The 27,048-nt window shown below is 37.5% G+C and overlaps 1 protein-coding gene, 2 long non-coding RNA genes and 1 pseudogene across 3 annotated transcripts; 2 read left to right on the forward strand and 2 right to left on the reverse strand.

Moving 5' to 3' along the window:
* The first annotated feature begins 1,255 nt into the window (after positions 1–1,255).
* On the forward strand, positions 1,256–9,922 carry LOC134825451 (integrin beta-6-like). Its single transcript, XM_063837627.1, has 18 exons — positions 1,256–1,345; positions 1,582–1,679; positions 3,128–3,317; positions 3,882–4,061; positions 4,894–4,985; positions 5,157–5,235; positions 5,701–5,816; positions 6,042–6,119; positions 6,397–6,493; positions 6,937–7,038; positions 7,182–7,313; positions 7,591–7,704; positions 7,873–7,998; positions 8,203–8,270; positions 8,503–8,656; positions 8,885–8,985; positions 9,245–9,315; positions 9,483–9,922. The coding sequence occupies exons 1-17, from the start codon at positions 1,267–1,269 to the stop codon at positions 9,308–9,310; spliced, it is 1,872 nt and encodes a 623-aa protein (XP_063693697.1). The 5' UTR covers positions 1,256–1,266; the 3' UTR covers positions 9,311–9,315; positions 9,483–9,922.
* Positions 9,625–10,297, forward strand: LOC134825452 (uncharacterized; annotated as a pseudogene).
* Positions 10,298–16,528: 6,231 nt separating this feature from the next.
* LOC134824663 (uncharacterized) lies at positions 16,529–17,655 on the reverse strand. The gene is made up of 3 exons (XR_010161455.1): positions 17,578–17,655; positions 17,189–17,395; positions 16,529–16,896 (listed from the first exon to the last, which is right to left on the reverse strand). It is a non-coding gene; the product is annotated as an uncharacterized LOC134824663 (long non-coding RNA).
* A 9-nt stretch (positions 17,656–17,664) lies between these two features.
* Positions 17,665–19,601, reverse strand: LOC134824662 (uncharacterized). Its single transcript, XR_010161454.1, has 4 exons — positions 18,936–19,601; positions 18,468–18,721; positions 17,995–18,193; positions 17,665–17,750 (listed from the first exon to the last, which is right to left on the reverse strand). It is a non-coding gene; the product is annotated as an uncharacterized LOC134824662 (long non-coding RNA).
* Between the last annotated feature and the right edge of the window lie 7,447 nt (positions 19,602–27,048).

Genomic DNA, 27,048 nt, shown 5'->3' on the forward strand with positions numbered 1-27,048 from the left:
GAATTCCAGCATTTATCAAAAGCTACGACATTAAAATATAATACAGGAGGGGAGCCAAGTGGATATTTGTAGATATTTGGATAATGTCATCCACTTTTTTCGTGAATTATCCATTACAATAATCTACAAATATCTACATTTATCTACAAAAAATGTATATCTCAAATACAGGGTGAGTTGAAAATAGTGTGTGGAATGTAAATGGCTCTAATTTTTTTGACAAATGACATTTCCACTTAATTTTTGGATATTTAGGTAATGAAAATATATACATTTTATAATAATACAATAAAAATGCTGAATAATTAATAATTTGCTCAACCCATCGTCCTTTATTAGCTAGGACATGTTGATAACGTGTAAGACAATTGTCTATAGCCGACTTGACTGTATTAAGGGGGCAGAGGGGGGTCTTCATGGAAATGTTATCAAAATCGACTTTTTAGTTGTTTCTGATAGAGGGGAGTAATATCTGTCAGATGCTTTTGATCCAGTGGAAAAATATCGTTCCTAGCCGAAATTATCGCCGGTCAAAGGTCAGCGCGTGTGTGGTAATTGTATTGCGCGAGCGATTTTTGATCGCGTGCCCTGAAAATCGAGTCTAAAAATCTATCTTCTCCTACATATTTTGAGCAATCACCCTGAAACTTTCAGGATATGTTCTAGGGATCATTTAGAAGAGATGAGCCTGACAGAATTTTGAGATAGGCCTTTAAAATTTTTTTACTCGATTTTTAAAATCTTGGACCTCGTTTTTTGATGGTTTTTCGAGGTCCACGATTTTCAAAATCAAATAAAAATCATTTGAGAACCCCATTAGGACGAATTTACGAATTTTTGGAAAACTGCCAAAAATAATCAAAATTATGAGTTAGAATCGAATGAGATGCAACAATGAAATTTGTAACGTTTATGAACTGATAGCAATACACCTTTCAAAATTAAAAAAAATATTATCGATCTTTACATTCCACACACTATTTTCAACTCACCCTGTATGTGCCCAGAAATTCTACTGAATTTTTGGAGATAAATGTATAAATTTGTAGAATTTGTAGAATTTACGTGAATTATCCATTGACAATAATCTACAAATATCTACATTTATCTACAAAAAATGTAATCTCAAATATGTGCCCAGAAATTCTACTGAATTTTTGGAGATAAGTGTATAAATTTGTAGAATGTCATCCACTATTTTCGTGGTCGGCTCCACAGTCCGAGCAAAAATTCAACTACTAGCTCAATGTTTCAGGCTAGGTGTCAATGTCCCAAAATACGAGGGAGAGTGTTTGGGCTATCAGCAAGGCTAGCATCCCTTTTTATAGAGATGGCATCACTCCAGGTATGGTCCCCTTAATTGACAAACTAACTAAAGTAATTATAACATCTTCAAAACTCTTATTTTTCTAGATTTTTACTAATTGGCTCTACAGTAAACCATTACACATGATGATGAGACAGTGTGACTTTAATCTTTGGATTTTCAACTCTTTTTTGGCAATACATCGATGAATAAATGTAAATTTATTTTTTAAATATTATCATATTATTTATTATTATATTTATTGTACTGCACAGGAAAAGAAGAGGGCTCTAAGTGGGTACAAGTGGAGGGACTGGTGGATAAATTGAGTGTGTCAATATCTGGCACTGTGTGGGCTATAATGCATGATAAGGTTAGGTTAAAGAAAAAGACAAATAATAAAATTGTCTTTTCTCAAAAAATTGTCTTTTCTCAAAGCTGATCACCAGGGAGAAGCCATTATTCAATGCTAAATAGTTACCTTATTTCCTGAATTGAAAACTAATTTTATTGTTTTAACATAATATGTGATAGAGCTGCTCGAGACGAAAAAGTAGGAAAAACTGCATCACATCTGATCTTGTGTTCATGTTCCTGAGATAATCTTCGGCGTGTAATATCTCAGGGTATCTTAGGAGACAGGAACGCAACGTCAGATTTCAATACTTTTTCGTCTACAGCTATCGCATATAAATTAAAACTAGAAACATCTATCGCATAAATTAAAACCACAAACGATTTTGACCCCTGGCCTTAATGATACTAACGGTGACTCATTTCGATTACATCGGCTAATTGATATAAAGATACAGAGTAATATCATTAACATTAACCAACCAAAAACAAGTCTAACTATAGACTACTATAACTAATTACTATGACTATGACTATGACTATGACTATGACTATGACTATGACTATGACTATGACTATGACTATGACTATGACTATGACTATGACTATGACTATGACTATGACTACGGTCTACGACTACGACTACGACTACGACCACGACCACGACCACGACTACGACTACGACTACGACTATGACTATGACTATGACTATGACTATGACTATGACTATGAGTATGACTATGACTATGACTATGAGTATGACTATGACTATGACTATGACTACTATAACTACTACTATAACTATAACTATAACTATAACTATAACTATAACTATAACTATAACTATAACTATAACTACAACCACAACTACAACTACAACCACAACTACACCTATAACTGCAACTACAACTAAACTACTATAACCACACTATAACCACCCAATAACCACCCCAGTTATTTTACCGGTCTGGAGTTACACCGAACAGTTACACACTAACGGTGACTCATTTCGATTACATCGGCTAATTGATATAAAGATACAGAGTAATATCATTAACATTAACCAACCAAAAACAAGTCTAACTATAGACTACTATAACTAATTACTATGACTATGACTATGACTATGACTATGACTATGACTATGACTATGACTATGACTATGACTATGACTATGACTATGACTATGACTATGACTACGGTCTACGACTACGACTACGACTACGACCACGACCACGACCACGACTACGACTACGACTATGAGTATGACTATGACTATGACTATGACTACTATAACTACTACTATAACTATAACTATAACTATAACTAAAACTATAACTATAACTATAACTATAACTATAACTATAACTACAACCACAACTACAACTACAACCACAACTACACCTATAACTGCAACTACAACTAAACTACTATAACCACACTATAACCACCCAATAACCACCCCAGTTATTTTACCGGTCTGGAGTTACACCGAACAGTGAGCAAGGTTCCTCCTGGACAGCTGTAGAGCACGACTTTAGTACCGACATGCTGGAGGCAGGGGGGAGTTGTTTGTGGGTGTATGGTAGGGATAACATGTTACATGTGAGGACTGGTATGGGCTTCCACTCCAGCTCCGCCGGGATTACTAGGATAGGTATGGGGTTATTCTTTTTAAGTGGTCTGCTAGATAAAATAGGTTTTTTAAATCTTACGCTTCTTCTACTTCCAACAGCCATATTTGTTGTACACGGGTGTAATCAGCCAATTGCAGGAAGCCCATTACCTTTGGAAGCCGAAGGTCGGTTATGTCACAGTTAAAAATGATACCATTCTTTCAATTTGTATAGTGTGCACTATGCAGCTGAATACCAACTGATTGCTGTATTTTTGGCGTAAACATTAAGCAGACAATATGTTAAGGCTTTGTTTTTGTTCTCGTTGATTTTTTGTTACGATTATGCGAAATCAAAATGAGCCTAGTTGGTTGAAATTGAAAACAAAAGAGCCATAACATTGGACATAATTTATTCAACCATATTTTTATGGTGAATCATTGGCCGTGAAACTAAAGGTCAAGAAATGCTTACAATTATTGTTTTGCCCCGTGTACATGACCCTGGCAAAGGACACTTTAAAACTTATTGAATAAGTTACATAATATAGCGAATCCTATTTTCTTATCTCTCAACTCACCCCATAACCTTATCTCTCAACTTAGGTTCAGGCTGGACGTCCACTCCTAGCCCTACCTCCCCCTCTGGGGTCACTGACATGGCCATCACGTCACAGGACGATCTGTTCGTCCTGACAGATGACAACAAGTTGTTCAAGAGAGACGGGTGTACCCAGAGTTGTCCTGAAGGTGTTAGTTGGGCCAAGTGCGCCCTACCAAGATTAGGTAACTTTCTGGTTTGGAGTGAAGATGTTTTTATCATTATTAAATGTTAAATAAAAGTGAGTGTGTTTGATATAATATGAGGGTTTTAAGAGTTCACAGATTTATTACGCAAGAAATCTGTGGAGATGCTTACCTTAGTTCGTGTATTTATGGCGGGTATTATTGTGGCGGGTAAAAATAATGGCGGGTATGGCGGTAAGGGCAGCCGTCACTCACCAAACCATAGTGGCTTTCATTAGAGCTGCGAAAATAACACGAGTGTATATACCTGGGGTTGCGTCCCGACTGCAGGGAAATCTGTACCGAAAGGACTGTGGCCGCACCACAAAATAAAAGGAGATCGGCCCCTCGTTCCTAGCTTGCTTTGTTCGCCATTGTTGTTTGTTGTTAATGGCGGATTTTCCAAAAATCCGCCAAATTTAACCTGCCACTTTTTTACCTGAAATATTATAAATAGATTCGTTCAAGTCATAATTCTTAACCATACATATGTGGACCAGTAAAATAATTTAATTGTCTAAACAACTGGTTAAAATCTCCAAAATAAACTTTATTAACAATATAAATTATGCTACAATATAAAAACTGTGTTAGTTGAGTTCAGGTACAGAATTTAACTGTAATAGAACCTTTGCAGTAGTATCCATTGTTGAGATGTACCATTTTTCGTCCGGTCTTGATAACCTGACTCACGATACATAAGAGCTTCTTCGTCCCAGTCTAACATTGAACCCAAGAGGCCTATAGACTTAGGTAGGTATTTTTTCTCTTAGGGGTAGATATTAAGATTTGGTAAATTTCTTAATTGTATGACATTTCCATTTATCACGAGACGAGCTGAGAGCATTCTTCCCTTACGGTAGTGTGGGTGAATTGTCTGGTGATTCCTCTAACTTGGTCGATCTTATTGTTTCAGAGTACAGGGTGAGTTTTCTAAAACCATTTTATCCCTGCAAAGTTACTTTTACCTTTCTTATCAATAAATTTAATCTGTTCCCGATTCTCAAATGTTTTATCAAGATTGACGATTGTTAACGTGATTGTTAACGTAACGCCTCATTCCTTCAGTAAAATCGTTAAACACTTGTGTTTCAGAATATCAGTTCAAAGATATCCCCCAGACTTACGGAGTCAATCTCTGGTGTTAATGTTGAACATGTCGCTAAATGTCCCCGTAAGTGAAGGAACATTTTAATTCATTCAAAGAACTTTTTTATTCATTTTTAATTCAGAGGTGTTGTGTAATTATATAGTTTTTAACTATAATAATAATTTTAAGAGACAAATTTATTTGAAAAATGAAGATGATTTTACCAACTTAGTGAACTTAGCAAGAGATAGAGTAGGATGGAGGAGTTTATTTACTTTGAGACATATTGAACGAATGAGTCTTCGTAAGCGTAAATAGGCCAGCACTTTGCTGAGCCTCTTTAGGTGCTCTTTTGTTTATAGATGTTATTATATATATAATAATTTTAACTAATAAATATAGTTTTTTCACTAATTTTGCGTGTAGATTATTTTGTGTGGATACAAAATATTTATCTTCCGAGGATGGTCTAATCTCAAAACAGAGAAGGTACACATCATTCCACACAGTCGTCCATTTATTCCGTTAAATAGAACAAATTTTTTTCAGGAAATGATTACGAAGGTGTTACTAACGGTGACTGTGCTGATGTTGGTATTGATGAACATGCTCAATTCGAATTTACTGTAACAGCTGATGAATGTTTTTCTGCGCAGAAGGAATTGGTGAGGAACCACGATTTAATTTTCAACGTTCTTACTTTCGTTATGGAGTCGATTCGTGAATTTGATAAATTATAGCGTTTTTTAATTAGATTTGATTACGAGAAAACTCTTTACCGATTTTTGCCAGCTGTTCTGATTCACGAATCAAGCTGCTATACAATATACTGTTACATCGATGAATTGATTGATTAATAAAATAACTGGAATAACAGCTTGATTCTTCAGACGATAGAGTTCACAGGTTTTGGTCGACTTACACTGAACTTAGATACTCTCTGTGAATGTGAATGTGCTTCAACTGAGGTAAATATCATACCAGTATTAGTTGTGTTGTTCAACAAAAAGCCACGAATGTTTTGGGTAAAGTTTTTCAGCGGTCGGAAAAGAAGACACAGACTTTGAGACTTGTTCCACATTTCTTATTCTGTACAATCAATGGATCACACGACACAAACCTTCGACACAAACCACGACGCAAAACATTTTACGGATTTTTGGCCAGATAATTTAAAATCCGCATAACATAGCTCTACTCTGTCAATATGTCCTTTTAACCGTAATCCTATTTTAATTTACCAAGGTAACAGAGGATGTATGTTCTGGTAACGGTGTGGAACAGTGTGGAGCCTGTGTGTGTAATGATGGGTGGAGTGATGATCTTTGTAACTGCCCTGACGGTAATTACTAATTAGTAATTATATTATTAAATTATTACCAATAATAATTACTGATTATATTATTAGATTGCTGAAAATTGTTAGATTGCTGAACCTTTTCCAGTCCTCACTCCTCCTTATATCCCTAGAAATATAAGTGTTTAGTTTTAAACCTTTTAAACATCTAGATACCTTTACACACAGCATTTAACATTTTTTAAATAACTGTTATCATGTAATTATGAACCTTCTGCAAATTTATGAAATACCGATATAATTCCATACTTACTGATGATAAAGCAGTAAAAATCATGATAAAATGTTGAGAATGTTAACTCCACTCTTCTTACTAATGATAAAGCAGTAAAAATCATGATAAAATGTTGAGAATGTTGAGAATGTTGAGAATGTTAACTCCACTCATTGTTAAAATTGTTAACCTGTTAACTCCACTCTTCCCACAGGTAACCTCGGTAATCAGACCATGTGTAAGATGACCCCTGACGGTCGAATTTGTGGCGGTCCGTCCAAAGGAAAATGTCGATGTGGCGAGTGTGACTGTATACGTGAGTATTTTATTGAGCTTTGTGAGCTTGGAACGAAATAATGAGTTCCCTTTATCAGAAACTCAACATGGTGAGATGATAATAAAGTAAACAGTCACCTCTACATTCTACATTGAATATTCTAAATTGCCTCCCCATTTCAGCGCCCAACTACGGCCCGTTCTGTCAGTGTAACAACGAAGCAGAGCGACATTGTGATTGCAGTGGTAATGGTAACTGTATGTGTCCAGAGGGTACCGATAAATCCGTGTGTGTATGCGAGGAGGGATGGACAGGTAATAGCCCTTATTTCTTTGTATAATACTCAAAGATTGTACAAGTAGATTGAGAGTCGAATATTTCCTACATGAGTCATCATTTCATTTCATTTCATTTCGTTTCATTTCGTTTCATTTCATTTCATTTCATTTCGTTTCATTTCGTTTTATTTCGTTTCGTTTCGTTTCGTTTCGTTTCATTTCATTTCACTTCATTTCATTTCATTTCGTTTCATTTCATTTCATTTCATTTTATTTCATTTTATTTCGCTCACTAAATATTATTTAACTTCAGGAGACAAGTGCGAGTGCACAACTAACACGGAGACTTGCATGTTTAATGGGTTTGAGTGCGACGGGCATGGTACTTGCAACTGTGGTAAATGCGAGTGCGAGGATAACTACTCTGGTATGTTAAATATTTAACACATTTGAACACATTTAACACACAAAATTTAACATTTTCTGAACAATTTAAGTCAAGAATTTATCGATCAGTGTACTGCAGGGGAACGTTCATGCCATAATAGACCACGACCCTGCTAAACAATAATTTGAAATTGTATTTTCCCTCCAGGAAAGTTCTGTCAGCAGTGTGAGTTTTGTGACAAGTGTACGGAATTCGAGGAATGTGTTCTATGTGTAGTCGGAGACAGCGACACCGCCGGAAAAAACGCCGAGGACTGTGATGCTTGTGATATTGGTGAGTGAGGTATTTTATAGTTGCTAGGGGTCGGGTAACAGCACACCTTTTGGATTATACGCGACTCCACATTGATAACTAAATTTGGATTTTATCTTATCTGTTACATTATTATCAGCCGCACTAAAATCAAATACATTTAATTTTTTTTAAATAAATGAAATAAAACTGAAATACAATTTGATATAATTTGACCTCCTTCAGCTCTGAACATTTATTTAACTGATGAGAGGGAAACGCCGGACAGTGAGGAACAATGGTGTGACTTCGAGGTTTGTAATTTCAACTTCACAGATAGGCTATTTTTCTCTCTTTCCCTCGCCCTTTCTTTTAATTCTTGAACTTGAATCAGCGGAAAATTCATTTATTTTATTTTTTAAAGTTGTAGTTGTCCACGAATAGTGGAAATATGGGACATACTCTCGCGAAGAATTCGTGCAAATTTATAACTTATATTGAAACTCTAGAAATGATAGATTTGTAGAAATTAATTATTGTTTGCAGAAAGATGGGTGTTTGTACGAGTATTACTACGCGCAAGCTCCAGAAGAGATACAAACAACTCGTCAACTTCTCTACATCAACAACGATCCTGACTGTGGGCCCATCAACATAATCTGGGTTATTGTGGGCGTCATGTTAGCTATCATTCTCATGGGTAAGCTTTAATTAAGGGGGGGGGGGGGGGGGGGGGTGGTATTTAATTTTTAATTAATTTCGTGAATTGGAATTTGAAATCAAGGGTTGAAAGCTGAAAGTGAAAGGGCATGTTTTTTTAAAGGTCGTGTTCGTGAAACAGAAACGTAAAGCCACATGGTGCATGGTGCTCTGGTAATTATTACCATTTTTAATCTTCCCTAATTTAAACATATTAACAAATTAACAGGTATAATCATTATTTGCTGTTGGAAGTGTGTGGTTATGTACAAAGACAAACAAGAATACAAGAAATTCATCGAAGACATGGAGAATACCAAATTCGCTTCTGTAAGTTTCAAATTTGTGATATTTTGAAAATTACATTATTATTTTAAAGATATTTTAATAATTCTTTTCGGACTTTCCTCCTTGTTTGAGGACTACGTTATACCAATAAAGTGACTCTCTATAAAACGACTCCTTATGAAATGACTTTACTCCAAGAAGCGTTTCACCCAGTCCGAATTAGAGGACAACTTTTAATCCCCTTATCTATGAAAAATAACATATTTAACCGTAACGTTGATTTAATGACACTCCGTTTCAGACGCAATCACCGCTGTATAATTCTCCAATAACATACGTTGATAACCCTATAGCAAGAAAGATGTAGTATAGGTAAATTTATAAATAATTATTAAATTTATTAATTGTAAATTAATACTTACTTTACTTGAACATTCAGACATTGTTTAATAAGAGAAATAACAAAAAACATATGTTTATCGCTATTATTAAAAATATTTATTTTCCTTATTATTATATTAATTAAAGATTTCCCACAGAATCTATTATTATCAAAGTAAAGCAAGTAAATACGACGAAGAAAAGAGTGTCCCGCACTGTTGTACCATGTAAATACGATACTGCCGAGAGAAAGATCCTACAGAAAGACATTGTAAATACGACCATTGTAGGATACGAGTCATGTTGTTTGAATTTTGTACAATTTTACTTAATATTTACAGTATTATTAAAGAATATTATTAAAGAATATCATTAAAAATTAGAAATGATCCATTGGTTGCTGCTGCAGCTGGCTCTATTTCGAAGATTTCGAAAATGAGGCAAATTACCTTGAGGGAATGTGAATTGTATGCGCCTGAAAACCAAAGCTTCAATACTGCCATCTAAAGTGAGACTGTCTTAAGTGAGACTGTCTTAAGTGAGACTGTCTAAAGTGAGACTGTCTAAAGTGAGACTGTCTAAAGTGAGACTGTCTAAAGTGAGACTGTCTAAAGTTAGACTGTCTTAAGTGAGACTGTCTTAAGTGAGACTGTCTTAAGTGAGACTGTCTAAAGTGAGACTGTCTAAAGTGAGACTGTCTTAAGTGAGACTGTCTAAAGTGAGACTGTCTAAAGTTAGACTGTCTTAAGTGAGACTGTCTTAAGTGAGACTGTCTAAAGTGAGACTGTCTAAAGTGAGACTGTCTAAAGTTAGACTGTCTAAAGTTAGACTGTCTTAAGTGAGACTGTCTTAAGTGAGACTGTCTAAAGTGAGACTGTCTAAAGTGAGACTGTCTAAAGTGAGACTGTCTAAAGTGAGACTGTCTTAAGTGAGACTGTCTAAAGTGAGACTGTCTAAAGTTAGACTGTCTTAAGTGAGACTGTCTAAAGTGAGACTGTCTAAAGTGAGACTGTCTTAAGTGAGACTGTCTAAAGTGAGACTGTCTAAAGTTAGACTGTCTTAAGTGAGACTGTCTTAAGTGAGACTGTCTTAAGTGAGACTGTCTTAAGTGAGACTGTCTTAAGTGAGACTGTCTTAAGTGAGACTGTCTTAAGTGAGACTGTCTTAAGTGAGACTGTCTTAAGTGAGACTGTCTTAAGTGAGACTGTCTTAAGTGAGACTGTCTTAAGTGAGACTGTCTAAAGTGAGACTGTCTAAAGTGAGACTGTCTTAAGTGAGACTGTCTTAAGTGAGACTGTTTTTCCCACTTTGGACACTGTACGATCCACCTGTATGATTCACTTAGCACAAAAATAACAATTCAGTCCCTCCCGGTAGTTTCTGATTTTCATAGAGTACGTTTTTTTTCCTCTTTTCAGGGTTGCACTCATAATACCTTGCGGGCAGTATTTTTCCTGACTGTAAACGGACATATTTGAACTTTTAATTTGATATCTAGACATTTTCGGACATAACTAGATTCGTTTGAGTTTTATAACAAATCTTGGGTTTGATTTGAAAGTCTGCATCTAATTTATTGTATTATTCTTAATTTTTTAATACCTTTTAATTGTCCTTTTAGTTTACATTTTCCGTTGCAGATTATCGAAAATGTTTAAACATTTATCTTTTAATTTTCACAGTGAAAAATTAAACTTGATCAGCTTTTACATTTTTATCTACACATTTTTATCTTGGTTAGATTTGACGTTCTGTTTGGAAGTTTAGGCTGAAGTGTGTTATAATACTAGTCATGTGCAACATTTTGTAGATCTTAAACTCTGATATATACATCCTAATTATGATTGGATAGCATTGATGGCATGCAGTACGCGGGACTCGGGAGGTTTATCATTTTTGTACTGATACTTTCCTCCATTTGAATACCTGCATCATTTACAACTATTCAATTATTGGTGAAAGTAAATTTATAATAATATGTACATACGTACGTCATGTAGTCATGTAGTCATGCACAATACATGAAAACTTAACACAATTTTTCTTAGGTTTTAAGTGCTATTCTTTCTGGGGTATGACTGTTAAGTAATGTTTTTATTTCTTTAACATCATAAACAATAAAGTGATATGAATCGAAACAGTAAAATAAAATCTGCAGTATTATTAATCAGTTATTATTTCAAGCGTTTAAGTAGTATGATTTCTGAATTCTGATGTTTACGTACTAAATTCCAGTGTTGATTCCATTTCCACAATGATCAATTTTATATTATTTGATGCAAATATGCCGCCCAATTAATCAGAAAAAATAGGCCAGTCTTTCTTTAAAACATGAAGCTGCAGTATTTCCCCTATTCGAACGGACGGAATCGTGTGACATATTGATTGATAAAATATGGTATTTTATTGTTGTTTTACGCTTTGTATTATGATTGACCCGTTCTAACTTCGGAAGAAGAAACAAAGTCTCTTAAAGTTCATAACTCAAACTGATAACACTACTTCAATTACATGTTAAGATATTAAGATAATACTGAAATTACCTTTCGATTGAAACTTTCAAGTAAAATGCAGCATTTATTACATGCGATGCGAAAATTGCCTGTATGCTGTAATTATATGCTAATAATATAAGGGCGATGTTACCTGTTATACTGGCACGCCTTGCCTCACCTTTGACCTTGTAGGCCCGCCGCGCATGAGTGAGCGGCCTTGTAAAAATAACGTTTCCCCCCAGGAGGAAATTTTAAAACAACGTAAATTTTGAATTATCGCGTTGATACATGTTTCGTATCCAAATATCAGAGATATTATGGATACACCATGAAGGAACATCTCTGCGCGGCGTAAGTAAATTTACAAGTTCGCGCGAAAAATTGTCTTATTTTCCTGGCGCTTTGTTCTCGCGCCGGGAGTGAATCACTAATTAGCTAACTACTTCACTAGCATAATCTACAATGCGAAGTAAGAGTTACCACGTTACTCTTTTATTTCTCCGTTATTATTAAGCCTACAATTCTAATAACTAACAATGGAGTATGAGGTCAATTAAATGTCCATAGATATGGATTATAGAAATTATATAAACACATAATTGAACAGCATGAGACAAGTGGAAAACTAACAAACGAATAGATTTCAAGCTCGTAAAGGATCGTTGCTGGATATTGGAGATTTCAAAACTGTAGTCCGACAGTCAAAGTTCTCTTGTCTAACTTTAGTGCGTATCGAACTTGACTCCAGATAGAGCACTTTAGTTCGACAGAGTCGAACCTCAGGGTTTGTCGAACTACATGGCAAAGGTTTTGCTCTATTACGGGTAAACCTAGGATGCTGCAGATTCAACTCTGTACATTCAGACCGTCTGTGCGTGGTGAAGAGCCACATCCTGCTCGAGGTGGGGCTGCATGCAACTCCAGTGATGGAGTTGTAACTGAACACAGCGGATCTAGGGGTGCACCCCCGAAAAAAAGCCGGGCATCCTCAGAACAAGCCCGTGATGATGGTGATGTGGGTTAATCAAGATGTAACAGATTCCGGAACTATGGGAGCACCATCTGTCATCTTACCGTTTTATTTACTGTATGTGGGAACATCTACTGATGAAGTAGCTATCAAGAGAGCCATTCCAGTGGCGCAGGTGGCTCACGTGTCACATAGCCAACAGAAAAGAAACATGATGAATAGTTCTTACAGCACTAGGGTATCAGCCCCTACTTTTGTTTCTGGACGAGAAGGTGGTAATGATTTCACCAACTTAAATCCGAATGGAAGGTTGGTGAATGATGAGCCTAATCAACCTGAAACACCCAACAGCATAAACGAAAACAACAAAAAAAGTTTATTTTCATGTACCGACATTACCTGGGTAGGCACTCTTAACACTAGAACGATAAGAACTACCCAGAGGAAACTGGAGATGGTACATCTTTTCGAGAAGAGCGGCGCAGAGATTGTAGGTATCCAAGAGCACAGGATAGTTCATGAAGAGCCTGTCAGAGTAGAGAGAGTTGGCAAGAGCAGCTATCTAATTACTTCATCAGCTACTAGGAATAGGGCCCAGGCATCAGTGGGCGGAGTGGGATTCATCCTAACAAGCAAGGCATTTGACGCAACTACGGAGATAACACCAGTGACGGAGAGAATCCTTAAGATATCTCTCAATGGGAATCCTAAACCAACCTTCGTCTGTGTCTATGGACCTACGGAGGCAGATAGTGTAGAAGCAGCAGAAAAGTTTCATAACGATCTAAGGTGTGCAGTCTCGCAGATCCCTGCTCACAACTTCTTGGAGGTGATTGGGGATTTTAACGCTCACCTATCAAAGAGGGACGAGAATGACTGTGGTTGGTATTTCCATGAGAGAACCAACAGAAATGGGGAGCTGCTTCGGGATACTGCCCTGGAATGTAATCTGGAGATTACAAACACCAGGTTCAGAAAGAAGCGGGGTAAGATGTGGACTCACCTATCGGATGGAACCCTGAATAAGTCTCAGATAGACTTTATTCTAGTGAGGAAGAAGTGGAGGAACAGTATCAAAGACACTGAAGTCTACAGTTTCTTTAGTACATTGGGTACTGATCATAGATTTGTTTTGTCTAAGATCAAGCTATCTCTTCGACGAGCAAAAAAGCAACCCAAGAAAACCTGGTATAATTGGGGAGCACTAAAATCGGATGAAGACCTACAGAAGAGATATGCAGTAGAAGTCAAGAATCGGTACTCTGCTTTATGCGAGCAAACCGATGAAAGTGAGGTTACGGAACTGTATGGGCATTTTGTTGATGCGATTGCTGATACCAACAAAGCCATACTGCCTAAGAGAGAAAAGAAGAGACGTGACGATTTCGCGGGTGATCAGCGAGTTCAAAACGTGCGTACAGCGTTGCAGCAAGCAGAGACTGTCTATCACCGGGATCCTAGTGAAGACAGTCGACTGTCTGTTAACGTACTTAAAACTGAACTGGATCAGGTGTACCAGGACATCTTTGAAGAAGATCTAGTTGCCAAGGTTAGAAGGGTCGAAATGGCTGCAGACAGATGCAAAAATAAAGAAAGTTGGAATGTCATAAATGAGATTACTGGTAGGAAGGCCAAGGGGGCAACTCAAATAAGGGGCAACGGAGCCGAAGAGAGGAAGGAAAATTGGCTTAGGCATTTCACGAATCTTTTAGGGAGTACACCTGATGTGGAAAACGAACATCCTAGGATCGAGACTCAATTTGAAGGACTCAACATCAGTACAGAACCTTTTACTCTAGAGGAGCTCAAAGCTGCCAAACTCAGGATTAAAGAAGGTAAAGCACCAGGTGATGATGGTATACCACCTGAAGTCCTCAAAAGATGCGACCTGGATGAAATCGTGTTGTCCTTCTGCAACAAAGCCCTGACAGATGGTATTGCGCCAGATCAGTGGAGGATAAGCAACATCATTCCGGTCCCCAAAAAGGGAGACTTGACAAACCCTGGAAACTGGAGGGGGATATCTTTGACTTCACTTGTAGCAAAGACTCTTAATAGAATGGTGCTTAATAGGATCCAGCCGGCTATAGAAGGGGTACTTAGGGACACTCAGAATGGTTTTCGGGAAGGACGGTCCACTACTAGTCATATCTTGGCACTCAGAAGGATACTAGAGGGGGCTAGACAGAGAAATCTACCGGCAGCTATGGTGTTTGTTGACTTTAAGAAGGCCTTTGATTCACTTCACCGGGGAATTTTGATGCAAATACTAAAGGCCTATGGGATACCAGACAGTATTGTGGATATCATTAATCTACTCTATGTCAACACGAAGGGCAAAGTTATTACACCTGATGGGGATACTGAGCTATTTGATATCCTGGCAGGAGTTCTTCAAGGGGATACGTTAGCACCATACTTGTTCATTATAGCCCTTGACTATTGCATGAGACAAGCCTTAAGCAAGCACCCTGAAATAGGATTTACCATTAAGCCTTATAGGAGTAGGAGAGTTAAGGCGGAGAAGATATCAGACACTGGTTTTGCAGATGACATTGCACTGATAGCAGATACTGTAAAGGAGGCAGAGACACTGATGCTAGAGGTAGAAAGGGTTGCTGCTACAGTTGGACTTAGAATGAATGAAGGGAAAACCAAATTCATTACTCAGAACATCGAGAACCCTGATACCATCAAGTCCCTGGGTAACAGTACAATAGAGCATGTGGAAGACTTCACCTATCTGGGTTCTAGAATCAGAGACAGTGAGAGTGATATCAGGGTTAGGAAAGGAAGAGCATGGGGAGCATGCCACACACTCAAAAAACTTTGGAATTCTAAGCTTAGAAAGTCTATCAAGATCAGAGTGTTTACAGCACTAGTGGAGTCGGTGCTACTGTACGGTTCCGAGACTTGGACAATGACGAAAAGGCTAGAGAAGATGGTTGATGGTTGCTATACACGAATGTTAAGAATGGCCCTTAACATCAATCAATATCGAGACCATGTCAGCAACCACAGCCTGTACGGTGATCTTCCCAAAGTCAGCTCCAAGATAACCCAACGAAGGCTCAGACTTGCAGGTCATGCTCACCGACATCCGGAGCTGACACTGAACAAACTGATCCTCTGGAAGCCGAGTCATGGGCATACTAACAGGGGGCGACCTCATTTAACACTACTAGATAACCTAAAAGCAGATACTGGGCTGAAGTCAGTAGATGAGATAGCTAAACTGATGGAGGACAGAAAGCTGTGGAGAACTGTTGTCAATGGATCTCGGGAATACCACCCGCCTTAAGTCAGTCTAAGTCATGGCATAAGTGACGAACTAGAGTGCGTGTCGAACTTGGGTACGTGTACCGAATCTACCATGGTAAAAACATCTTCACACCGTAAAATGGGCAAAAGCTACAATAACGGTTCCTCCGACATTGTTTACAGCGGGCAATATCCTTTATTTCATTCAATTCTTCTGAAGTGTTCATGACCAAATTACGGTCTTTAGGATCGTCCATTAATAATTTAAGGAGGCTTTTGCCGGGACAACCTATACACCCTTTTAATTTTGACAGGGCAGCTCAGAAGTAGATGGTTCTAAAACAAAACATAAATAAATCTAATCCCTTTAAAATAAATATGCTACCTTCTAGCTTACTCATAGAACACAACTCGGAATGAGCTTTTATACTTCATATTCAAATCAAGCGGTAAGTAAATAGTGATAATATAACTAACTCTACTGCATTATAATCCACCTTGCGTGGCTGAGAGGACCAATTCGTTCTCTCGACAGTTCAGGACTCAGAACCCCTTAAATTTTTTAATGGCAGGTCTATCCTGTGAAGGCACCAAATAAATCTTTGCAATTCCCATCCAAAATTCTTCTCTAAGAGGGCTATAATCCCATTGTGACGTCCGGTGTTGACGTTAGTGGCGTAACAGCCACAAGATCTTAGTGGCGAGTTGTCTAATGTCGATCCTAAGCTCATCACAATGCTGCATCTTTTCTCCCGTCAAGGTAGAGCGACTCCACTTTCAGATTCCGAAGGTCTTCTAACTCATTCTCTTTAGATCGCTGCACTATCTTTGGATTTCTTCAGTCTCCTGAAATATATTATGTCACAATAGATCATTAGATGATACGTAAAGATACTGTACAGGCAATCCATGATTGTTGATTTGTTTGCATACCCAAAAATATTTCTTTTACATTAATAGCTTATAAAAACCCCAACATTAGGATGTATTTGAAAAGTAACTTAAAACGACATGCAGAGCGACCAATAACGCCTGAATCAATGCTTGGTAGCACAAACCGGAGGTTAAAAATGAATATTTGACCACATGGTGGACATGGTTGTTGCATGGGTCACTTGCAAGTTCATATATCACATACTTGGTTTTACATTTCGGAAAGCAGCGTGGGTTTCAGAGTTCCGACTCCACTTGAGGATATGCTCCTGATAGCGTAATCCAGTTTCTTTATATTTGGGATAACCTCCGAAACAGAAACCATGTCCCCCTCCGCCGCTTTTGTGGTGATGTAGAATGGCTTCAGTACCGCAATAGCTTTGGTCAGAAGATCCCAATCGTGAGGAGTCATCTGCAAAATTCAGTTGATCAATACTTAGCCTGTACATTGAGAAGTGAGCTAGGAATTAGGAGGTCCAGCGGACAAGAATTTGTTCCAGTTACATTCCAGGGACATTGATTCTCTAAACTTGATGTTAACTAGTGCTACTCAGAAAATGAGAGATGAGTCAAAAGAGCTGCATGTAAACTGACCTGTTGAGATGCAGACAACGATAACTCTGCATTTTGAGCGGTGATTGTTATTGCATATTTTTTATTCTGAAAGGCCTGAAAGATCATGTAATAACTGTTCCATCTCGTGTCCACTGCAACTGGTCTGATGAGAGTTGCCTCTACTGCTTGATTTTCATTCAGTAGACGTTTACCTGCATGGGCGGGATAGTTTAACATATGATAGTTAAGAAATGATAAACGCAAGTCGTAACAATGATAGTTTTGCCAAGATTATGTCACTCAACGAACATGTACCTACGGCAACATTTTAATCAAACGTTATTAATGTGTACATTTCAGTAAGAAAATATTTTGAATCAGCCGTTATTATCAGATTAAGTATGTGACAATGAAATCATCAAACAGAAAACCTAAGGTAAATGTAGTGATTCTCACCTGCAGGGGTTCTAAACTCCTTGATAAGACTCTTGATCTTTTTGATAAGCCGGTTAACTCCACTTTGAGAAAAACAGAATTCTTTACGATGAGATTCAGTAGATGGAGAAAACAGGATCCAGGCGGACAAAGCCTTTTTCATGTTTGAAGCAGTGTCGCTGATAACGCAGTGAAGTTTCTCTTCGGACAGACCCCATGCCTGCAGTACAAATGACACATTGTTCTTTAACGAGTCACGTAATAATTTGTAATTAGAAACTATGTGGGCAGCTAACGGTTAATATTTTCTACTATCAAAAAGCTAAGCGCACTCTGATGAACTCGAAATGAGCATGTATTTCGAATTTTACAATCTATATGGCATTGGCAGTCCTGAGTTCTGAGTTTGAACTTTGATCATGGGGTTAGAAATGACACAAATTAGATATATATATATATGAGCTAAATTATTCAGATTTAACGATAGAACTTACCGGTATGTGCTCGGTTATAGGGAAGGCATCTCAGTACAATAACTTTTCTTTCGAAGTTTGTAGTTACGAAGTGTATTATGACCCCCAAATAGGAATCCAGCGCTTTTGACAACCAAACATCACAGCTCAGACTGTAATCAGCTCCTTTCAGTCAATAAATTTCTTCAGTTTAAACTGTACTCTATCATATAATTCAGGAAACAGTTTTGTGCGCACCACCTTCTCTGAGGGTATGTCAAACTTCTTGTTCAAACCTGAATGAGCCGGAAGTCAGATGATCTTAATTTATCTGTAAATGATTATCCAACAAATGATTGTCAATCTGCTGCTAATTTACTTAATAGCAATCAATTTTATCATCACAAAGAACTCAATTGGAATTTTAATCTGGAGTCATCACAGCTCGAGCCTAGAAAAGTTGTTTTTTTATTGAGCTAAGTTATTAAAAACGTCCCAAATCAATCTTACCGTCAACAAACTGTTGAAATTGTTCATTCTCAACAGTCGTGTATGGGAGCATCTGATCAATAATCCATTTCAGGAGCAACTTTTTAGATCTTTTTGACGTTCATCAGTCTAGTAACAGTGGCGCCGCTCCAGACTGCCCCCAGTGTGGGCTGATTAGATGTTGTCAGTTGATACATCGATCTCCGCTCAGCTTCGACTTCATCAGACTTTTGTCTCTTGAGTCTTGACCCTCTGTGATTCACGTATTGCAGTTGCTTCCTTGTGTTTAGAAGGGTGCTTATGTTTCAAATGATCCCATAAAATGGTTACCTGGATATCATCCTAGCCTAAGGCATGTGACGTGACAAGCACCTGCAGCAAAGATTAGATTAGATTAGATTAAGAATAATGACATAAACATCATCACTAGTTTTAAACAATCTTTCTGATTTCCTCATTATCAGAACTGTGAACATTTCACAGCCTTCGTCATTAAAAAACAAACAAATTCTATAACTAACATAATTGTCATAATTTATTTAGAGAGTTAATACTGAGTGGAAGAGTAGCTACTGAGGGAAATATCGAGTAACACTGATGAATACAGAGAGTTAATACTGAGTGGGAGAATAACTACTGAGGGAAATGTAGAGTATCACTGATGAAGACAGAGAATTAATACTGAGTGGGAGAGTAGCTACTGAGGGAAAATGTGACCTCCAGATCAGTAAAATTAAGGGTGCTGGAAGAGCTGCATAGAGTCCACTAGTATTTAATATTAGCCTGTACTGGCTCAATAAAATGTGACCTCCAGATCTGTAAATTTAGGGGTGCTGGAAGAGCTGCATAGAGTCCACTAGTATTTAATATTAGCCTGTACTGGCTCAATAAAATGTGACCTCCAGATCAGTAAAATTAAGGGTGCTGGAAAAGCTGCATAGAGTCCACTAGTATTTAATATTAGCCTGTACTGGCTCAATAAAATGTCACCTCCAGATCAGTTAAATTAGGGGTGCTGGAAGAGCTGCATAGAGTCCACTAGTATTTAATATTAGCCTGTACTGGCTCAATAAAATGTGACCTCCAGATCAGTCAAATTAAGGGTGCTAGAAGAGCTGCATAGAGTCCACTAGTATTTAATATTAGCCTGTACTGGCTCAATAAAATGTGACCTCCAGATCAGTAAAATTAAGGGTGCTGGAAGAGCTGCATAGAGTCCACTAGTATTTAATATTAGCCTGTACTGGCTCAATAAAATGTGACCTCCAGATCAGTAAAATTAAGGGTGCTGGAAGAGCTGCATAGAGTCCACTAGTATTTAATATTAGCCTGTACTGGCTCAATAAAATGTGACCTCCAGATCAGTAAAAGTAAGGGTGCTGGAAGAGCTGCATAAAAAGTAAAGTAAAGTAAAGTAAAATTTATGACATCACATCATCACACATGTCTACAAACTATCATCGCACTGTGTGAAAAAATATATAATAAATATTTCCCCACCAACATTAATTAATTATCAAATACAATATAGAGTCCACTAGTATTTAATATTAGCCTGTACTGGCTCAATAAAATGTGACCTCCAGATCAGTAAATTTAGGGGTGCTGGAAGAGCTGCATAGAGTCCACTAGTATTTAATATTAGCCTGTACTGGCTCAATAAAATGTGACCTCCAGATCAGTAAAATTAAGGGTGCTGGAAGAGCTGCATAGAGTCCACTAGTATTTAATATTAGCCTGTACTGGCTCAATAAAATGTGACCTCCAGATCAGTTAAATTAGGGGTGCTGGGAGAGCTGCATAGAGTCCACTAGTATTTAATATTAGCCTGTACTGGTTCAATAAAATATGACCTCCAAATCAGTAAAATTAGGGGTGCTGGAAGAGCTGCATAGAGTCCACTAGTAGTATTTAATATTAGCCTGTACTGGCTCAATAAAATGTGACCTCCAGATCAGTAAAATTAAGGGTGCTGGAAGAATTTGCATAGAGTCCACTAGTATTTAATATTAGCCTGTACTGGCTCAATAAAATGTGACCTCCAGATCAGTAAAATTAGGGGTGCTGGGAGAGCTGCATAGATTCCACTAGTATTTAATATTAGCCTGTACTGGCTCAATAAAATGTGACCTCCAGATCAGTAAAATTAGGGGTGCTGGGAGAGCTGCATAGATTCCACTAGTATTTAATATTAGCCTGTACTGGCTCAATAAAATGTGACCTCCAGATCAGTAAAATTAGGGGTGCTGGGAGAGCTGCATAGAGTCCACTAGTATTTAATATTAGCCTGTACTGGCTCAATAAAATGTGACCTCCAGATCAGTAAAATTAAGGGTGCTGGAAGAGCTGCATAGAGTCCACTAGTATTTAATATTAGCCTGTACTGGCTCAATAAAATGTGACCTCCAGATCAGTAAAATTAAGGGTGCTGGAAGAACTGCATAGAGTCCACTAGTATTTAATATTAGCCTGTACTGGTTCAATAAAATATGACCTCCAGATCAGTAAAATTAGGGGTGCTGGAAGAGCTGCATAGAGTCCACTAGTATTTAATATTAGCCTGTACTGGCTCAATAAAATGTGACCTCCAGATCAGTAAAATTAAGGGTGCTGGAAGAGCTGCATAGAGTCCACTAGTATTTAATATTAGCCTGTACTGGCTCAATAAAATGTGACTTCCAGATCATTAAAATTAAGGGTGCTGGAAGAACTGCATAGAGTCCACTAGTATTTAATATTAGCCTGTACTGGCTCAATAGAATGTGACCTCCAGATCAGTAAAATTAAGGGTGCTGGAAGAGCTGCATAGAGTCCACTAGTATTTAATATTAGCCTGTACTGGCTCAAAAAAATATGACCTCCAGATCAGTAAAATTAGGGGTGCTGGAAGAGCTGCATAGAGTCCACTAGTATTTAATATTAGCCTGTACTGGCTCAATAAAATGTGACCTCCAGATCAGTTAAATTAAGGGTGCTGGAAGAATTTGCATAGAGTCCACTAGTATTTAATATTAGCCTGTAGGTACTGGCTCAATAAAATGTGACCTCCAGATCAGTAAATTTAGGGGTGCTGGAAGAGCTGCATAGAGTCCACTAGTATTTAATATTAGCCTGTACTGGCTCAATAAAATGTGAACACCAGATCAGTAAATTTAGGGGTGCTGGAAGAGCTGCATAGAGTCCACTAGTATTTAATATTAGCCTGTACTGGCTCAATAAAATGTGACCTCCAGATCAGTTAAATTAGGGGTGCTGGAAGAGCTGCATAGAGTCCACTAGTAGTATTTAATATTAGCCTGTACTGGCTCAATAAAATGTGACCTCCAGATCAGTAAATTTATGGGTGCTGGAAGAATTTGCATAGAGTCCACTAGTATTTAATATTAGCCTGTAGGTACTGGCTCAGTAAAATGTGACCTCCAGATCAGTAAAATTAAGGGTGCTGGAAGAGCTGCATAGAGTCCACTAGTATTTAATATTAGCCTGTACTGGCTCAATAAAATGTGACCTCCAGATCAGTAAAATTAGGGGTGCTGGAAGAGCTGCATAGAGTCCACTAGTATTTAATATTAGCCTGTACTGGCTCAATAAAATGTGACCGCCAGATCAGTAAATTTAGGGGTGCTGGGAGAGCTGCATAGAGTCCACTAGTATTTAATATTAGCCTGTACTGGCTCAATAAAATGTGACCTCCAGATCAGTTAAATTAAGGGTGCTGGAAGAATTTGCATAGAGTCCACTAGTATTTAATATTAGCCTGTAGGTACTGGCTCAATAAAATGTGACCTCCAGATCAGTAAATTTAGGGGTGCTGGAAGAGCTGCATAGAGTCCACTAGTATTTAATATTAGCCTGTACTGGCTCAATAAAATATGACCTCCAGATCAGTAAAATTAGGGGTGCTGGAAGAGCTGCATAGAGTCCACTAGTATTTAATATTAGCCTGTACTAGCTCAATAAAATGTGACCTCCAGATCAGTAAAATTAGGGGTGCTGGAAGAGCTGCATAGAGTCCACTAGTATTTAATATTAGCCTGTACTGGCTCAATAAAATGTGACCTCCAGATCAGTAAAATTAGGGGTGCTGGAAGAGCTGCATAGAGTCCACTAGTATTTAATATTAGCCTGTACTGGCTCAGTAAAATGTGACCTCCAGATCAGTAAAATTAGGGGTGCTGGAAGAGCTGCATAGAGTCCACTAGTATTTAATATTAGCCTGTACTGGCTCAATAAAATGTGAACACCAGATCAGTAAATTTAGGGGTGCTGGAAGAGCTGCAAAGAGTCCACTAGTATTTAATATTAGCCCCAAAAAAGCGGTCCTGGTCGAGCCTTGGCTTTAACGAGTTGGAAGCAACCAGAGAGATGGTTAGATGTATAAATTTGGGGATTGAAGTGGTTTGCAATAACCAGAGAGGTGTTAAACAAATTGAACAACAGGTTGAACAAAAAATCATGTGTAAAAAGTTATCGAGTGATAATATAGGACAAAGGAGAAAGCATAGATATGATCTTAGGCAGCTAGACGCCAGCTAGCTCATCGCGGTGTCACATGACTTTAATACCACGATATCATTGGTCATCTATATATCCAATGCGAAATATAAATATAGCGCGTTTTTCATGAATTAGTAGCGCCGTACAAAAATTAAGCAGTTTGGAACAAAATTACAAGTTTTCAGTTTACAGAAATATTGAAACATTTCAATTTTTGTTTGCATGAAGGTTCTAATGACTTAATAAAGTCGTTTAGATAATAAAAATACTACAAAGATACCAAGTAAACTCACAAATATTGCAACTTGGTTAAAAACAATGCATTTAACTGTTTTGGTGGCGCGCGCGCGCCATCTCAGTCAATTACTCCCATATTTGGTCAAATAGGATAATAGGGACGCAGAATATGCGTCCCTCTAAAAAGTCCAATTCCCTTCATGGTATGCCCCTTTTTCCGCCTTCGGCGGCGCGCGCTTCGCGCGCGAAAAGTGGCATGCAACGTATGTCAATTATCGCGAAAAGTCTTATTTTGGGCCTTATAAAAGTGCGCAGCTTTAACTTTGCAGATTCTTGTTCTCTGATTGGCTGAATCGTATCACGTGGTACGCGGTAAAATTGCATTCTTGGAATAATTTGTAGCGCGATGCACTACTGGGTCGCGCGCGCATCAAATAATGCTTCTCGGTAGATCGGCGAGATGCACCACTAGCTGTGCCTCACCGAGCTGCGAAGGATTGACATCGTGAATCAAGGAATAATTGAAGCGTGCAAATGCAATGAACTAGCGAGCGCGCGCGGAGTTCAACAAGCTGTGAAAAGGCGATCACCCTGTAGTAATATTGCTAGCCGGTAAGGTCTGCTGGGTTGCTCTAACCAAAGCAAAATTATGACATAACATCATCACTAAAGTTTACAAAGTGTCATCGCACTACATGGAAAAATATACAGTAACTATTTCTTTGTCATACGTTGTATGACCCGCCGCGCACGAGGTGCGCGGCCCCCCTGTATCGTCACCATAGTGAAACGACCGTGGGGGTCGCAACGTGATACAAGCTATGTTAGTAATAAAGAGAAGCATAACGATTATCTTTATATCCACCCTTTTGAGGCAAAATTAAAGCGATTTATAAATCTTTATTCCACTGGGAAGTATGAATAAAGTTATCTTTTGGAGATACTTTTTGAACTTATTTGAAATTTTTTAATAAAGTTGTAGTTAATAATTTATTAATTTTGGTGGTAAGATATTTATATTATTCCATATAGTGATTTGATACTTTGTAGACATGTGTGATGATGTTATGTCATAATTTTTACTTTTACTTACTTTTACTTTTAGAATATACTTCGGCGGTCGCGCGCTACTGCAAGCGAAAGGGCTCTGGTTAGAGCAAAATCCGCTTTATTATCTTAAATCGTGTTTATGGATATCAAAGCCTGATTTCCCCAGTTGTAAGGGCCTGCAACGGCGGAATTATTAAAAATTAATCTGAAATAGAATGTGTTAACATTTAAAATAACACTATAGAAATATAAACCACTCACTGACTCTCACTGGTCACTAACCTCCATAACACTTACTACCCGATTCCCACTATAAACTAAATACTAAATAACTAATAATTAACTACTATCTAAAATATCACTAAATATAATTCCCAAACTAAAAGTCTTTACTTCCTAAAATATATTGCTAATTAAATCAATGTTTATACAAAATACACTTTCTTGGTTTGTCTACTTTTAGGTTACTCCTCTATTTTCGTGACGCTTACTGCTTACAACTTTTTACTACTTCTTCTTTCACTGCGTGCATCTTTGGTTGGCGTATTTATTAAATTTAATACAATTGCCGGATGAGTATTAAATATTAAATTTTGATATTTGTCACAGAATGAGCTGAGTTTCGTGGGTGCATCTTGACACCCACACACAGCAGGTTGGAAATTCGTAAGCTGAAAGAAGAATCCGTGGAGATCTTTTAGAAACCTTTAATATATTTAGTGAATCAGTAGAATATGGTACAGATATTTTTAACATCAGAAGATCAGATGTGAATATCGTTTCAAACATAAAGTGCAATATTAAAAGATTTTATGACACGTATCTACCATCTAACCATGCAGACTTACTAATACTGTCATAATGTATCATTTTTTAACAGTAAAGGTCATTCAAACAATATATATATACACAATAAATTAAATCAAGTGCAAGTGATGCAATTGGCAGAGCACAATCATAAATCATGAGCAATTGTATATCAATTTCATATCATGTCCCTCAAAAAGCATTGTTTCAGACTCCTTAGGAATGTTATAAGGAGAAAATATCTCTTTAGTAAAGCTCAGCTCAAGCTTATAATTAACAGCATCATTGTCTGCAAATTGGACTACTGCAATGCTCTTTATTATGGAATTAGTGACAACCTCATCCACCAACTCCAACTCGTTCAGAATGCAGCTGCTAAAGCTATAGTAGGACTATATAAATATGATCATCTCGGAGACACTCTGAAAGACCTTCATTGGCTGCCTATTAGTTACAGAATTCAATATAAGTTATTGCTTCTTGTCTATAAATGTCTTAAGGGGGCCGGGGGGGGGGGTCTTCATCAAAATTCTCTCGAAATTGATTTTATAGTTGTTTCTGATAGAGGGGAGTGATATCTATCAGCTGCTTTTGGTCCCATGGAAAAATATTGTTCCTAGCCAAAATTATCGCCAGTCAAAGGTCATCGCTCATGTGTAATTGTATTGCGCGAGCGATTTTCAATCGCGCGCCCTGAAAATCGAGTCTAAAAATCTATCTTCTCCTACATTTTTTGAGCAATCACCCTGAAACTTTCAGGATATGTTCTATGGATCATTTAAAAGATATCTGTCGAGCCGAATTTTGAGATAGGCCTTAGAAGATTTTTTATTCAATTTTGAAAATCTTGGACCTCATTTTTTTACGATTTTTCCAGGTCCAAGATTTTCAAAATTGAATACAAAATCTTCTAAGGCCTATCTCAAAATTCGGCTCGACAGATATCTTCTAAATGATCCCTAGAACATATCCTGAAAGTTTCAGGGTGATTGCTCAAAAAATGTAGGAGAAGATAGATTTTTAGACTCGATTTTCAGGGCGCGCGATTGAAAATCGCTCGCGCAATACAATTACACATGAGCGCTGACCTTTGACTGGCGATAATTTTGGCTAGGAACAATATTTTTCCATGGGACCAAAAGCAGCTGATAGATATCACTCTCCTCTATCAGAAACAACTATAAAATCAATTTCGAGAGAATTTTGATGAAGACCCCCCCGGCCCCCTTAATGGTATGGGACCAGATTATTTAAGTGATATGTTTAAATATGCCAATTATAATCATCTTATCTATTTGACTGAACCAAGAGTATATTCACAGTATGGAGAAAGATCGTTTCAGAAAGTTGGCCCTAAATTATGGAATGAGCTGCCTGTTGAAATTAAGAATTGCATGTCACTGGAATCTTTTAAAGTGTATCTGAAAACGTTTCTTTTTAAACGTGCTTTTGATATTAATTAATTTACTATTTTTTCAACGTTTCTACTGTTAAGTGCATACCCTTAACCTTGTAATTTAGTGTATCAAGTCTTTACAATTTT

This window comes from Bolinopsis microptera, chromosome 13 (genome assembly GCF_026151205.1).
Source record: "Bolinopsis microptera isolate Bmic1 chromosome 13, MBARI_Bmic_1.0, whole genome shotgun sequence".
Lineage (NCBI taxonomy): Eukaryota > Metazoa > Ctenophora > Tentaculata > Lobata > Bolinopsidae > Bolinopsis > Bolinopsis microptera.

Excerpts from the sequence above, each read along its gene's own strand:
- LOC134825451 (XM_063837627.1), top strand. The coding sequence starts at position 1,267 with ATGTCCCAAAATACGAGGGAGAGTGTTTGGGCTATCAGCAAGGCTAGC. Across the intron at positions 1,680-3,127 it reads GGGCTATAATGCATGATAAG|TTATTTTACCGGTCTGGAGT; the intron begins GTTAGGTTAAAG and ends TAACCACCCCAG. Across the intron at positions 5,817-6,041 it reads TTTCTGCGCAGAAGGAATTG|ACGATAGAGTTCACAGGTTT; the intron begins GTGAGGAACCAC and ends TTGATTCTTCAG.